This window comes from Pseudophryne corroboree, chromosome 10 (genome assembly GCF_028390025.1).
Source record: "Pseudophryne corroboree isolate aPseCor3 chromosome 10, aPseCor3.hap2, whole genome shotgun sequence".
Classification (NCBI taxonomy): Eukaryota; Metazoa; Chordata; class Amphibia; order Anura; family Myobatrachidae; genus Pseudophryne; species Pseudophryne corroboree.
In genome coordinates, this window is record NC_086453.1 from 115,272,685 (window position 1) to 115,285,195 (window position 12,511).

The 12,511-nt window shown below is 51.3% G+C and overlaps 1 protein-coding gene across 1 annotated transcript in view; it reads right to left on the minus strand.

The window, feature by feature from the left end:
* Positions 1 to 2,079: 2,079 nt before the first annotated feature.
* FAM83E (family with sequence similarity 83 member E) overlaps positions 2,080 to 12,511 on the minus strand; it is a 199,031-nt gene continuing 188,599 nt past the window's right edge. The window contains exon 6 of the mRNA XM_063942758.1: positions 2,080 to 3,170. Coding sequence (XP_063798828.1) covers positions 2,937 to 3,170 — 234 coding nt within the window. The 3' untranslated portion in view covers positions 2,080 to 2,936. The remainder of the gene's footprint in view (positions 3,171 to 12,511) is intronic.

Genomic DNA, 12,511 nt, shown 5'->3' on the forward strand with positions numbered 1-12,511 from the left:
GGCCCAGGGTCAATAAAATAGTTTCCTTATCCATCGTATCAATATCAGCAGATAAGGTATCGGTCCACGCTATTACAGCGCTACAAACCCAAGCTGACGCTATTGCCGGCCTGAGTAATGTACCAGTATGTGTGTAAATTGACTTCAAGGTAGTCTCCTGCTTGCGATCAGCAGGATCCCTGAGGGTTGCGGTATCCTGAGACGGCAGCACCACCTTTTTGGAATGGCGCGTCAACGCTTTGTCCACCCTTGGGGAGGATTCCCACCGTATCCTGTCCTTGATCGGGAAAGGATACGCCATAAGAATCCTTTTGGGAATCTGCAGTTTCTTGTCTGGAGTTTCCCAAGCACTTTCAAATAACTCATTTAATTCATAAGAAGGGGGAAAAGTAACCTCAGGCTTCTTTTCCTTAAACATGTGGACCCTTGGATTAGGTACAGCGGGGTCATCTGTAATATGCAGCACATCCTTTATAGCAATAATCATATCATGAATACTCTTTGCCAATTTAGGATGCAACCTCGCATCATCATAGTCGACACTGGATTCAGAATCCGTGTCGGTATCAGTGTCTACTACTGGAGAAAGTGGACATTTTTGAGACCCGGAAGACCCGGGTGGTCTTCTGTATTCCGAATGTCGGGATCCCGGCGCACAGTATACCGGCGCCGGAATCCCGACACCCGGCATACCGACAACTATTTTCCCTCATGGGGGTCCACGACCCCCCTGGAGGGAGAATAAAATAGTGTGGCGCGCGTAGCGCGCCACCGTGGCCGCAGCGTAGCGCGCCACCGTGGCCGCAGCGTAGCGAGCGCAGCGAGCCCGCAAGGGGCTCCTTTGCGCTCGCCACGCTGTCGGTATGCCGGCGGTCGGGCTCCCGGCGCCGGTATGCTGGGCGCCGGGAGCCCGAGCGCCGGCATACCGTACGACACCCGAAGGCCCCTGTGACATAGGGAAAGGCAGGGCCTGACCCCCTGTACATTCCCTGGACTCTGCTTTGTCCAAACGTTTGTGCAATAAATTTGCATTTAAAACATTTCACATATCCAACCAGTCATGTGTCGGCGTTGCCAACGGAGACACCACACTCATGCGCTCCACCTCAACCCTAGGAGAGCCTTCCGCTTCAGACATGCCGACACGCACGTACCGACACTGCACACACTCAGGGAAATCTCTAATCTGGAGATAGATACCCCACAAGGCCCTTTGGAGAGACAGAGAGAGAGTATGCCAGCACACACCCCGCGCCAATAACCCTGGAAAAAATTACCCAGATATAGCGCTCTTTATATTATATATGTACTGCGCCAAATATGTGCCCCCCCCTTCTTTAAAACCCTCTGTCACTGGTGATCAGCAGGGGAGAGTCCGGGGAGCCAGCTTCTCAGCGTGTGCTGTGGAGAAAATGGCGCTGGTGAGTGCTGAGGGACAAGCTCCGCCCCCCTCAGTGGCGGGCTTCGGTCCCGCTCTTTAAAACAAACTGGCGGGGATTCTCCTAAATAACACAAAATATAGTGTATACACATATAGCCAGTCTTAGAGGTATAACATTGCTACCCAGGGCGCACCCCCTGCGCCCTGCACCCAACAGTGTGCGCTGTGTGTGTTGTGTGGGAGCAATGGCGCGCAGCGTTACCGCTGCGCGTTACCTCGGTAAAGCTCTGAAGTCTTCTGCCGCCTCTGAAGTCTTCTGCCTTCCTATACTCACCCGGCTTCTATCTTCCGGCTCTGCGAGGAGGACGGCGGCGCCGCTCCGGGACGAACCGCAAGGGGAGACCTGCGTTCTGACTCCCTCTGGAGCTAATGGTGTCCAGTAGCCTAAGAAGCAGAGCCTAGCAGTTAAGTAGGTCTGCTTCTCTCTCCTCAGTCCCACGATGCAGGGAGCCTGTTGCCAGCAGGTCTCCCTGAAAATAAAAAACCTAACAAAATACTTTTCTTCAGGAAACTCAGGAGAGCTCCCTGTAATGCACCCAGTCTCCTCTGGGCACAGTATCAAACTGAGGTCTGGAGGAGGGGCATAGAGGGAGGAGCCAGTGCACACCCATACCTAAAGTTCTTTTTTAGTGCCCATGTCTCCTGCGGAGCCCGTCTATTCCCCATGGTCCTTACGGAGTCCCCAGCATCCTCTAGGACGTAAGAGAAATGTATATGATTAGTGGCCGCAGCGGCTCAAACCACAGTGTGCATATGTATTGCTTTCTCTTGTGATTTAATCGAACTTAGTGTAATGTATATAAGGGGTTCAAATATAGTGTAGCGTGTATAAGGAGCTTCACTGTGTGGTGTAACGTGTATAAGCCAGTATTTACCCTGCACAGAAACTAAATAACCCACCCAAATCTAACCCTCTCTGCACATGTTATATCTGCCCCCCTTGCACTGCACATGATTTTGCCCAATTGCTAACAAACTTACTGCTGCGATCAACTCAGAATTACCCCCTATATTGCCAGCAATGCTGCCTTCACTGTATGAAATTCCACTCAGCTCCACTCCTTCACCTCTGCAATTTGCTGCTGTTCTGCAAATGTGGGCATCTTGCTCTGCAAACGTATGTGTCCTGGTAGAAATCTTGTGCACAAAGAGGCATTCACAATGAAGCAACTGTTTTCTTTTTGTAAGTGACCTCCACTATAGCAAGATCATAGTAACTGACGTTGGTGAGCAGAGTAGGGGCAGGAGAGAGAGGGACAACACTTCCTCTCACTCTTCTCCATTTACACTGTAATTTACCTCAATGTGAAAGGAGTGATTGCAGGAAAGAGTGCAAATAACAGGAGAAGAGGTACTCATCTATACCTCCCCTAGAATTGGGCCATCTGAGATGATGTTTTTTCCTAGCAACTTAGGAGATATGGACTTTGTTGGATCTCATGTACTTAGAGAAACCAGAATAATACAAAATGTCTACATCTAGTAGCATATATGGTCAGTAGTATTGTAGTCTTCCATGTCTTGAGGTATTAGTCCATGGTCTGGGCAGAGCAGTGGTTGACACTCCATGAACTAACTGTCCTTGCAATCTCATAGGTGCCATGGTCGCTGGAGACTTAAATGAAGTAAAATTGGAAGACTCTCGGGGTCTTGACTCTTCACCCGGAAAAGCTCTCTGTCTCATCAATAGCATTGCTGGGGTGTCCTTTGTCAACCATCTTGATTTATTCTGTTGGAAAATGTTGTACATATTATTATTTGTCAAGTTATTAATATATTTGTACATTAAAATATATCTACAATTTTGGTAGAAAATGTATCAGCTATAAAAGTGCCAACACAGAATCAACTAGTTGTGAGCTGGTTCTCAGTGACTTTTCCTTATCTCCTATGGAGGAATATTTTTTAAATTTGAGAAAGTAATTGTGCATGTTTTTCTGTCTGAACTTGGGAGGTCATTCCGAGTTGTTCGCTCGGTAAAAATCTTCGCATCGCAGCGATTTTCCGCTTAATGCGCATGCGCAATGTCCGCACTGCGACTGCGCCAAGTAAATTTGCTATGTAGTTAGGAATTTTACTCACGGCTTTTTCATCGTTCTGGCGATCGTAATGTGATTGACAGGAAATGGGTGTTACTGGGCGGAAACAGGCCGTTTTATGGGCGTGTGGGGAAAAACGCTACCGTTTCCGGAAAAAACGCAGGAGTGGCCGGAGGAACGGAGGAGTGTCTGGGCGAACGCTGGGTGTGTTTGTGACGTCAAACCAGGAACGACAAGCACTGAACTGATCGCAGATGCCGAGTAAGTCTGGAGCTACTCAGAAACTGCTACGAGGTGTGTAATCGCAATATTGCGAATACATCGGTCGCAATTTTAAGATGCGAAGATTCACTCCCGGTAGGCGGCGGCTTAGCATGAGCAAATCTGCTAAAATCCGCTTGCGAGCGAACAACTCGGAATGAGGGCCTTGATCTTAAGACTTCTGCGTGAAATTCACAATTTTGTTCCACCCAGACTTCTCCCTTACTGAATTCCTTCTACATAATGGCGTATAACGTACCGCTCAGTGAGATCCAGAAGACACTATAAAAGGACTAAGGGGCTTAGAGAGCACAGCACACAAAAAAGGACCATATTTATACCTTGGCTAAATCATCTTACACTGCAGGTAGAGCAGGTTAAAAATCTGCATAGATATTTGTAGTTAGGAGCTGTGTGTGTTAGCCCGACTGTAATTCCAGTGTCAAAATAAAGCTGTCTAGTATTTGCATGTATTGTACCCCTTGCACTGCAACTTGGTTTGTCCAGAAGCAAAGTTCCACTTATTGCCAGTGATGCTGAGAGTGGGGCAGCGGGTACTTAATACCTGGGCCTGTTAAAGCAGCTCAGCAGGGGCACGGTACTGCCACTTGCCCAGTGTTCCTACACACACACACACACACACACACACACACACACACACACACACACACACACACACACACACCCTCTCTGAGGCTTCAGCCTGTGTCCCCAGCCCATCGCACGCTGTTGTGTGCTGGGCTGCAGTGGGCCACTGTGCAGCCGCAGTCTCTTCTACCTGTGCAGGGGAAGTGATCGCCCCACCTCCTTACATTAGGCCACATCCTCCCAGTAACCTGGGCCTAGCCCTGTTTATTGATGCTGTGATACAGTCTCTGGGGCATATTATCAATTATCGGGTTTTAGACTAGATGATTAACAAGAATACTGCTGAAATGTATCAATATACACCCACAGGGACTCCGCTAGAGGTCCGTTCACTCCTCTTATGGGTACTCCTGTGCATGCACGGTCTACTGGCCACATAAAGTGGTCATTGCCTGGGAGGATTTCAGAGGGTTAGGGTTAATTTTTCCCGGTAATTTTTGCGAAATGTAGCCCATAGGTTACAATGGGGCTAGGGCCAAACTTCAGAATGCATCTGCTGTCGAAAATAGAGAGACTGCAGCAGGTATGGAGATATCTGCTGCAGTCTCTCCATGGTACATTGAAGCTGGGCACTTCGGTGTGTGTGTACGGGTGGTAGTGGACATTCCGACGGACAGGATCCTGGTGGTCAGAAGACCGGCGCCGGAATCCCAACACTTGTTAGAATGCCGATAGCCGGAATCCCGAACATAAGTATGCCAGGCTGGGTTAGGGTTGGTTAGGCTGCGGGAAGGGAGTGTTAAGGTGTGTACACACGGTAAGATATTTTCTTCCGATTCTGACTATATAGTCAGAATCGGAAGAAAATATAGTGCAGATCGCAAGGTGACAGTCACCTTGCGATCCCGATCCGATGCCGATGCGCGGCCCCGCGCGGTCGGCATCGGAAGAAAAAATAGGCTGTGCAGGCAAGTCAATCCTGACTATCTCTATAGAAGAGATAGTCAGGATTGAAATCGCACATAGCCAGCATCGCAAGCACAGTTATTATGTGCTTGCGATACTGGCTAAGTGCCGACCCGGCCCCCTGTCGCACGGTGAGAATCGGATAAGTCCGAATCTCACCGTGTGTATGCACCTTTAGGGTTAGTTTAGCTTCCTGCAACTGTTGGGATTTTACCAGCCAGGATGGTGTCGGTATTCTGACCTCACTGCCGGTATCCCGTACCCGACCCATTGAGCCATATATGGTGCTGTGTATAATATGTTGCCCTATATTTTGTGTTATGTAAAAAAACCTAAACCATATATTTTGCTTAATATAAGGTGCTGAGGCATGATTGGCACCAAATACACAAAGCTGAGCTATATCTGCTTCAAAGTATACAGACTTGTTGCATATCTGCTGCTTAGTCTAATAATAGTATCCATATGTGATAAATTCCATAGCCATGTTTGATGCCAAGTTTAATAAACAGCCATATCTAAAGCCCAGTGTAGCATGCAGAGCCATATATAGTGCCCAGCCTACAGTAGTACACAGAGCCATACCTAGTGTCCAGCCTAAGCACACAGAACCATACCTAGGCTCCTCCTCCCTGTCTGGGTGTCTGAGTCCTGTGTAAACTGTTATGCAACTAAACAATTTGGGTCTAGAGATAGAGACATACACAGAGAGTCCTCCTGAGTCCTGTCCCATTGTGTTAGTAGTTCAGAGGCTGCTGCTATTCTTGCATGTGACAAGATAAATTATTTTATATTTCTATAGTATGTGTATTTTAAGGTTTAGTTGTATTTGTTCCACTACAAGAAAATTTTATAAAATAGTTGTTTTTCAATAAACTTCACACGTCAGATGCATACGCACGGCACTCAAGCACACTTATCTTAATAAATAAAGACACAACAACCATAATTGGCGTGAAAGGGGTCAGCTTTTTATTTTGACTGAGAGGGAGGCCTATTAATACTAAAACTAAGAATGCAGACTTCCCTCTCTAACTAAGGTGGCGGGGAGAAGAACGGTTAAGCATGATAAAGAACTTAATAAGGGTAATCCAAAATTATATGACGAAATAGAGCAATAAACATGTGTGTGTGAGGGGGCCTTCTGCCCCAGATGTTCCGGGATTGGCCTCCTGCCTCCATCCCGAGCAATAAAAACATATGTGTGAGGGGGCCTTCTGCCCCAGATGTTCCGGGATCGGCCTCCTGCCTCCATCCCAGACATTGGAAATCCAAAAATCCAAGGCCAGGGGTCGACCTTCTGCCACTACCCCTGCCCACCAACCATTGTAGGGACGGAGGTACGCTCTGCCCCTACGGGGTAAAAAATAGGGCCACCGGCCCCGATATCCACACATGTTTATGATCTATCATATGGGCCCACCAGGTACGGTGGTGCCCCTCAATTAATAATAAGACTATAAAATTACCTAAAAGTTCACCCGAACTTACTAACAATAAACTCCTTAAATTAAACTAAAATAACCGTTCAGAAACAGGCCAACTGCCAGGTTACCAACCTGCCACCGCCACCTGAACCGAAAACCTAACTCAACTAAACAAAGCAGAATACGAAGAAAAACTCACTCAACTCAAACTAAAGAAAACAGAATACGAAACTAAAAAGACCTTAATTATATAAAGCGCGGATCTAGCCGTCTGCCTACAAAAGAAGGGTGTTACTGAGGTTAAGAAATGAAATATATGGAGAAAATGGGTAACCTAACCTGCATCCCTAACGGGGGGGGGGGTCGCCCAATTTGACTTGAGGCAAAAACGCAAAACTTCGTCAGCCGGCAACAGCCGTAATTAAAACCAACGATAAAACAAAAATTCCTCAAGGCCCCCACAGTTGCAAAGGAGGCCGTACAGACAAAGAAGACCGGGCTGCAATAACTGGACAAATGCCCCGCACACGAGCCCGACCCACTCGAACCCACAGCCCCCTGACAACTACGTCAGTCTTGGAGCGCTGAATCCTACACCACAAACCGTCGGGGCGTACGACGACGTGGGCCGCCAGCATGGGCGAGGCAGAAGTCCGAGAGACGGACACCATCTCACCCACCCTGAACGCACCGTGGAAAGCCATTGTAAAGGCCGCCATGAAGAGGCGAACCCCGTATCCCTGTATCGTATCCGTCGTGAGCGCTGAATCCTACCCCACAAACCGGCGGGGCGTACGGACGGCTTTTATTGACTGAGAGGAAGGCCTATTCAATTGAAACTTGGATGAAAAACTCCCTCTCTAAATAAGGGAGGGTTGAAATATTTATCACACATAGCATAAAGCAGACAGCACATGAAAAGAAAATATCTCAAAATTATAAGTGAAACAAAATCCTAAATGTAGGAAGGCCTGCTGCCCAGATGTTTCGGGATCGGCCTTCTGCCACCATCCCTGAGGGCCTGGTGCCCAGATGTTCAGGGATCGGCCTTCTGCCACCATCCCTGACCATTCAGAATACAATGCAACTATGGGCCATCTGCCTTTTGGGGGGTCTTACCACTATGGCCCCTCTCCAGAAGGTAGCCGCGAAAGTTGCAGGAGCCAAAGGCCTGTGGGCTAAATCCTCCAATCCGCACACAGAAGTAGGACAGAAGTCCCCTTGGATTAGAGCTGTAGGAGCCAACTGCCCAAACCGCTGCCAGTCGCCGCGAGAAAGGCTTGGCTCACAACGTAATGTTGTTCACCCAGCATAGCAAGACCATCTGCGCGAAGACCCGCAGTACCGGCCAGGATGTGGACTCCTGCCTGATGATGGCAAAAACCACGCCCAAATTGTCGCACCAGAAGACCACCTGTTTGTTACGCAGGGCATAGCGCCAGAGCTACAATGCGCCCAGTATGGAAAAAGTTCCAGCAACAGCAAGTGTGTCGTGACGCGCTAACCAATCGCAAGCACCAGAGGCATCCGAGAAAAGCTCCAGGGAGGTGCCAGACACAACCGCCTCCCACCCAACACAAATGCTGCTGAAACGAACCAGAAATTCCTCCCTTATACGTAAATCCCATCTAATTTCGAGGGACAATCTGAGAAAATGATGCGGGCGTGGAATTCCAACTGTCACCCGCTCCAATTCTCTACAGAAAAACCCCACCCATGGGGATAACTTTGCAAGCAAAAGTAAACAGGCCCAATAGGGATTGAGCCTGCATGGGAGTAAGCTTTCCTGTAGCAATCGCATAAAGGATATCATCGTGAAGACGTAACACCGTATCCACTGGGAGCCTACAGAGGCCGGCGACTGAATCAATCTGAAGTCCGAGATAAACTTACGGATGCAGAGGGCCCCTAAGGCCACTCAGGCGCCACCGGAACCTCGAAGTGTGCGAAAAGGGCGAGTGCCCTCCGTAGCAAGCTAGCGCAGCGATCTGAGTCCTGTGGCCCGATTAAAAGGAAATCATGCAAGCCGTGCGAAATTCGCCGTTCGCCCGTCGCATGCTCCAGGCACCAATGGAGGAAAGAACTGAATCACTTGAAGTATGCGCAAGAGAGAGAACAACCCATAGGGAGGCACCGATCTATGTAATAGCCATCGCCAAATATAAAAAACCCATAAACCGAAAGGCGGAAGGGTGCAGAGTGAGAAGACGAAATGCTGACTGGATGTCCAAAAGACCTAATGTTGGCTATGGCCGAATCAAAGGACAGGTAAATGACCCTACACTGATAATCGGGGGTAGCATAATTTACGGATGACCCAGGGGACAGGAAAGATGCTGTAGGAGCCTATATTTGCTCGCGGTCTTCATGGGCACTATCCTGACGGGGGACAAGACCAAATCCGGTAAGGGGGGGATTCTGAAAAGGGGGGCCTATCCTCCCGCCCAACGAAAACCTCAGCCCGAACATTCTGCCGGAGCACGACCGGAAACTCCCGAACCGAACGCAGGTTCGTACCAGCCCTGGGACCCACAAGCCCAGATATCGTCAAGGAGAAGCCGAACGCGAAACCCGAGAGCAAAAATTGGGCGTCCACTCGCCGCGGGTACCCTCGCAGCCAGGGTATGAGCGCCAGTAATCTAATTGGGGTGGGGGCCAAGGCCAGCACCTGGGGCCGTGGGAATGCAACTCAGCCGAGTCTGCGAGCCGGAATTACCCCCTGTCCCAGGACTGGTGCAGTCCTTGATCCCATGGGCTCCGCCACATCCAATGCAGGAGCGACGAAAACGACACCGACCACACAACTCACATTGGGCATTATGGAAAGCGAATCATTTACCATGCCCTGTGCGAGATGGATCCGCTCAAAAAGCAGCAGAACGAGAGCCAGGCCGCTTTGGCCACCGTCCCGCCGCACTGCCCTCCTCGGTGCCCACGGAGCCCTGTGTCAGCTCCGAGCACAATTCGACATCCATTGTACCGAAAATGTAGATCTCCCGGACGAGCAGTGTGCACCGGAAAACCTAAAAGTAACGTCGCCCAGCCGACCCTTTATACACCTGGTACAGCACGTGTATAAGGAATTAATAGTGCACTAGGTTCATGTGCTCGTCCGGGCGCGTCTCTAAATAACAAGCCGCGTAGATTAACATGCACCTAACCCAACTAGGGTAGGATCGCAAGGCGGCTTCACTGCCCTGTCTTTTTCTTCGTAGCCGAAAGCAAAGCTTAATGATCATCACTAGTGAGGGCGAAGATATTAACGTATTGGCCCTTACGGATCCCGGACCCGGGGCATCAGACCACGGTGCACCGCCGTGTTAGCGCAGTGAACGGTGTCCGACTCGAACGACACTTGCGAGGCGGAAGAGGATGAATACCGGTGCTCACGCCGTTTGACCCGGTGCAAACCGCCGTCGGAGGAGGACACTCCCACCGCGGGCGTGGAGCCAAGGGATGAGTCTGTGCCCGGACGCCTACGCCTGTGTCTACTGCGCTTGCTGGAAACCCTACGCGTACATATACCCTCGCTAGAGGAGAGGGACTGAGTACTTGATCCGAACCCGCTACGGGGAGGGGGGGGGGGTAACCATACTACCCCGGGATAAGACAGGGTCCGATGAAGACTCACCTGCACGAGTAGCAACTCCGTCCATCCCTGCACCCTCCGGATGACTTGCTGAGGCACCGGCCGACTCCATTCCAGACCCGACGTCCATGGCTGGGGAGACAAAAGAGACATAGTTCCCGTGGACCCGCACCGGTCCCGCAGCCGCCGCGAGCAGAGCTGGCCGGCCGTTCCGACAGAGGACAGGAGCGGCGTAAGCGTCTGCACGATGCTATCAGCCAAAGGAGCGGTGTCCGGCCCCTGACCCCCATGTACGGAGGATGACAAGGAGGGGGGTGGGGCACCGCCGACACGACTGTGGCACGAATGGCGCACAAGACGGTGGCGTCTATCAAAGGAGCGGACGCCGCAGCTGTAAGCGCAGACAAGGAAAGCGAGTCCCTCGCCCCCACGGGAGGTTCGCAATCCACCTGTGGGGAGCAAGGACCCGGAAGAGCCGTCAAGGTCGGGTATAATGGCACATCTGTCCTGCTGCGATAAACCCTGGCTGAACCGCCTGCGCTGCGACCTCCTCCTATCCTGAGCATAGGCCTCAGGATGAGAAACCGGAGTGTTGTTACTGCTAGATAGGGGCAGCGCAACGTCCGACTGAGGGCTGATCGCAGCTGTGTCGGAAGTAGGAGTCTGGACACGGGGAGGGCCAGATAGCTCGCCACCCGCCAGACCATGCCACCCTTCATGAGGTGAGTGACCGGCAGCTGGGACCCCAGCCTATGACTGGCAGGGGCTGAACGGCCACGTCTGGCGGCAGCAGTAATCGGTACGCGACCCAACCCGGAAGGGTCTGGCGCCACGGGGCCAACCTCGGCAGGAAAGGCCAGGCGGGCCGTCCCTCCGCGGGCGTACGCAGAAAGACCCCGCCCGACGGTCCTGACAGGTACAATGGCGGCAACAGGCCACCCACGGCAGCAGAGTGGGAGCGCCGCCCTGCCAGGGGAGGGCGCTACCCGGACCTGAGACTGCCCCGGAAATAAGCACCAGCGGTAGTAAGCCTAATATGGGTCCCTCTGGTGACTCCAGGGAATACCGGCACGCGCGCGCCATCGGACCCCTCGGGTCCGCCAACCACACGACACCCCCCACTGGACCGTACGTGCTGTTGCTCAGTGGCTTGTCCGCTGAGCCATTGACGGTCCTGCCATTTTATTTTATTAATTTATTAATTTATTTATTTTTTGTATAAAATACTTCAGCCATAATTAGAGGGGGGGCTGCCCCCCCTGGCGGATGAGAGCCGCCGAGCAGCAGGGCGGGAGCGCTGTCCCGGCCCCACATAACTCGCACGGCCGACAGCCGGCCCAAGCGCGGGAGCAGGGACGGCACACACCGTCCCTATCAGACCGCCGCAGCTGCATCCGGACCTCCTGCGCTCCGTCCACGGCCGCAGCCAGCGGCGGGGACCGAGAGGAGAGCACGGACGTAGGGGAGCATGGGCAGGCGGCCGAGCCCGGCCGCGCACGCCCTGAGTCTCCCATCCAGCAGCCGCAGCAAGTCTACCCCGGGCCGGCCGGACCTCAGTGGAGTCCATGAGCCGGGCAGGGAGGTCCGCGCTGCGGCCGGGTCAGGCTGAGGCCGCCTAAGACTATAAAAAGGAGCTACAGTAGATAGAACAGAGTAAGGGAGCAGGGATAGGAGAAAGCAGAGGTAACTAGAAGGAATAATAGGGAAGGAACAAGAGAGTGGAAAAATAAGAGAGAAGAGAGCTATGAAATGAAAAGAAGAATTGAAAATGAACACATATGATTAATTCAGTAGTACTTGCAGTTCCACGGAAAAAAACAGGAAAGAGGCAGTCTGTCCTAGGTCTGAAGACTATATGTATGTCAGACCAGCCCCTATACAGAATCCAGCCAATCACAATCCAGGCAGTTTTCCTTACGTTCCTCCCACAAAAACTGTAACCCCTTCTGTGCCAGAGTGATGCATTAAGAGGCGTGCCGCATGCCCAGCCGGTGAGTTTATGCTGTCTCGGCCACATTCATGACCTACGCAGTCTTTAGGTGGAGCCTTAAACAGTACCCAGCCATTATTAAACTATTCGTTAAAACTAATATACACCATTGCTTTAAATTGAATATACACAATCTATACTGTACCTCCCACCATGACCCATTCCAGGAGGGACAAAATGCTCTCTACCTGGACTTACTTCTTAACTTAT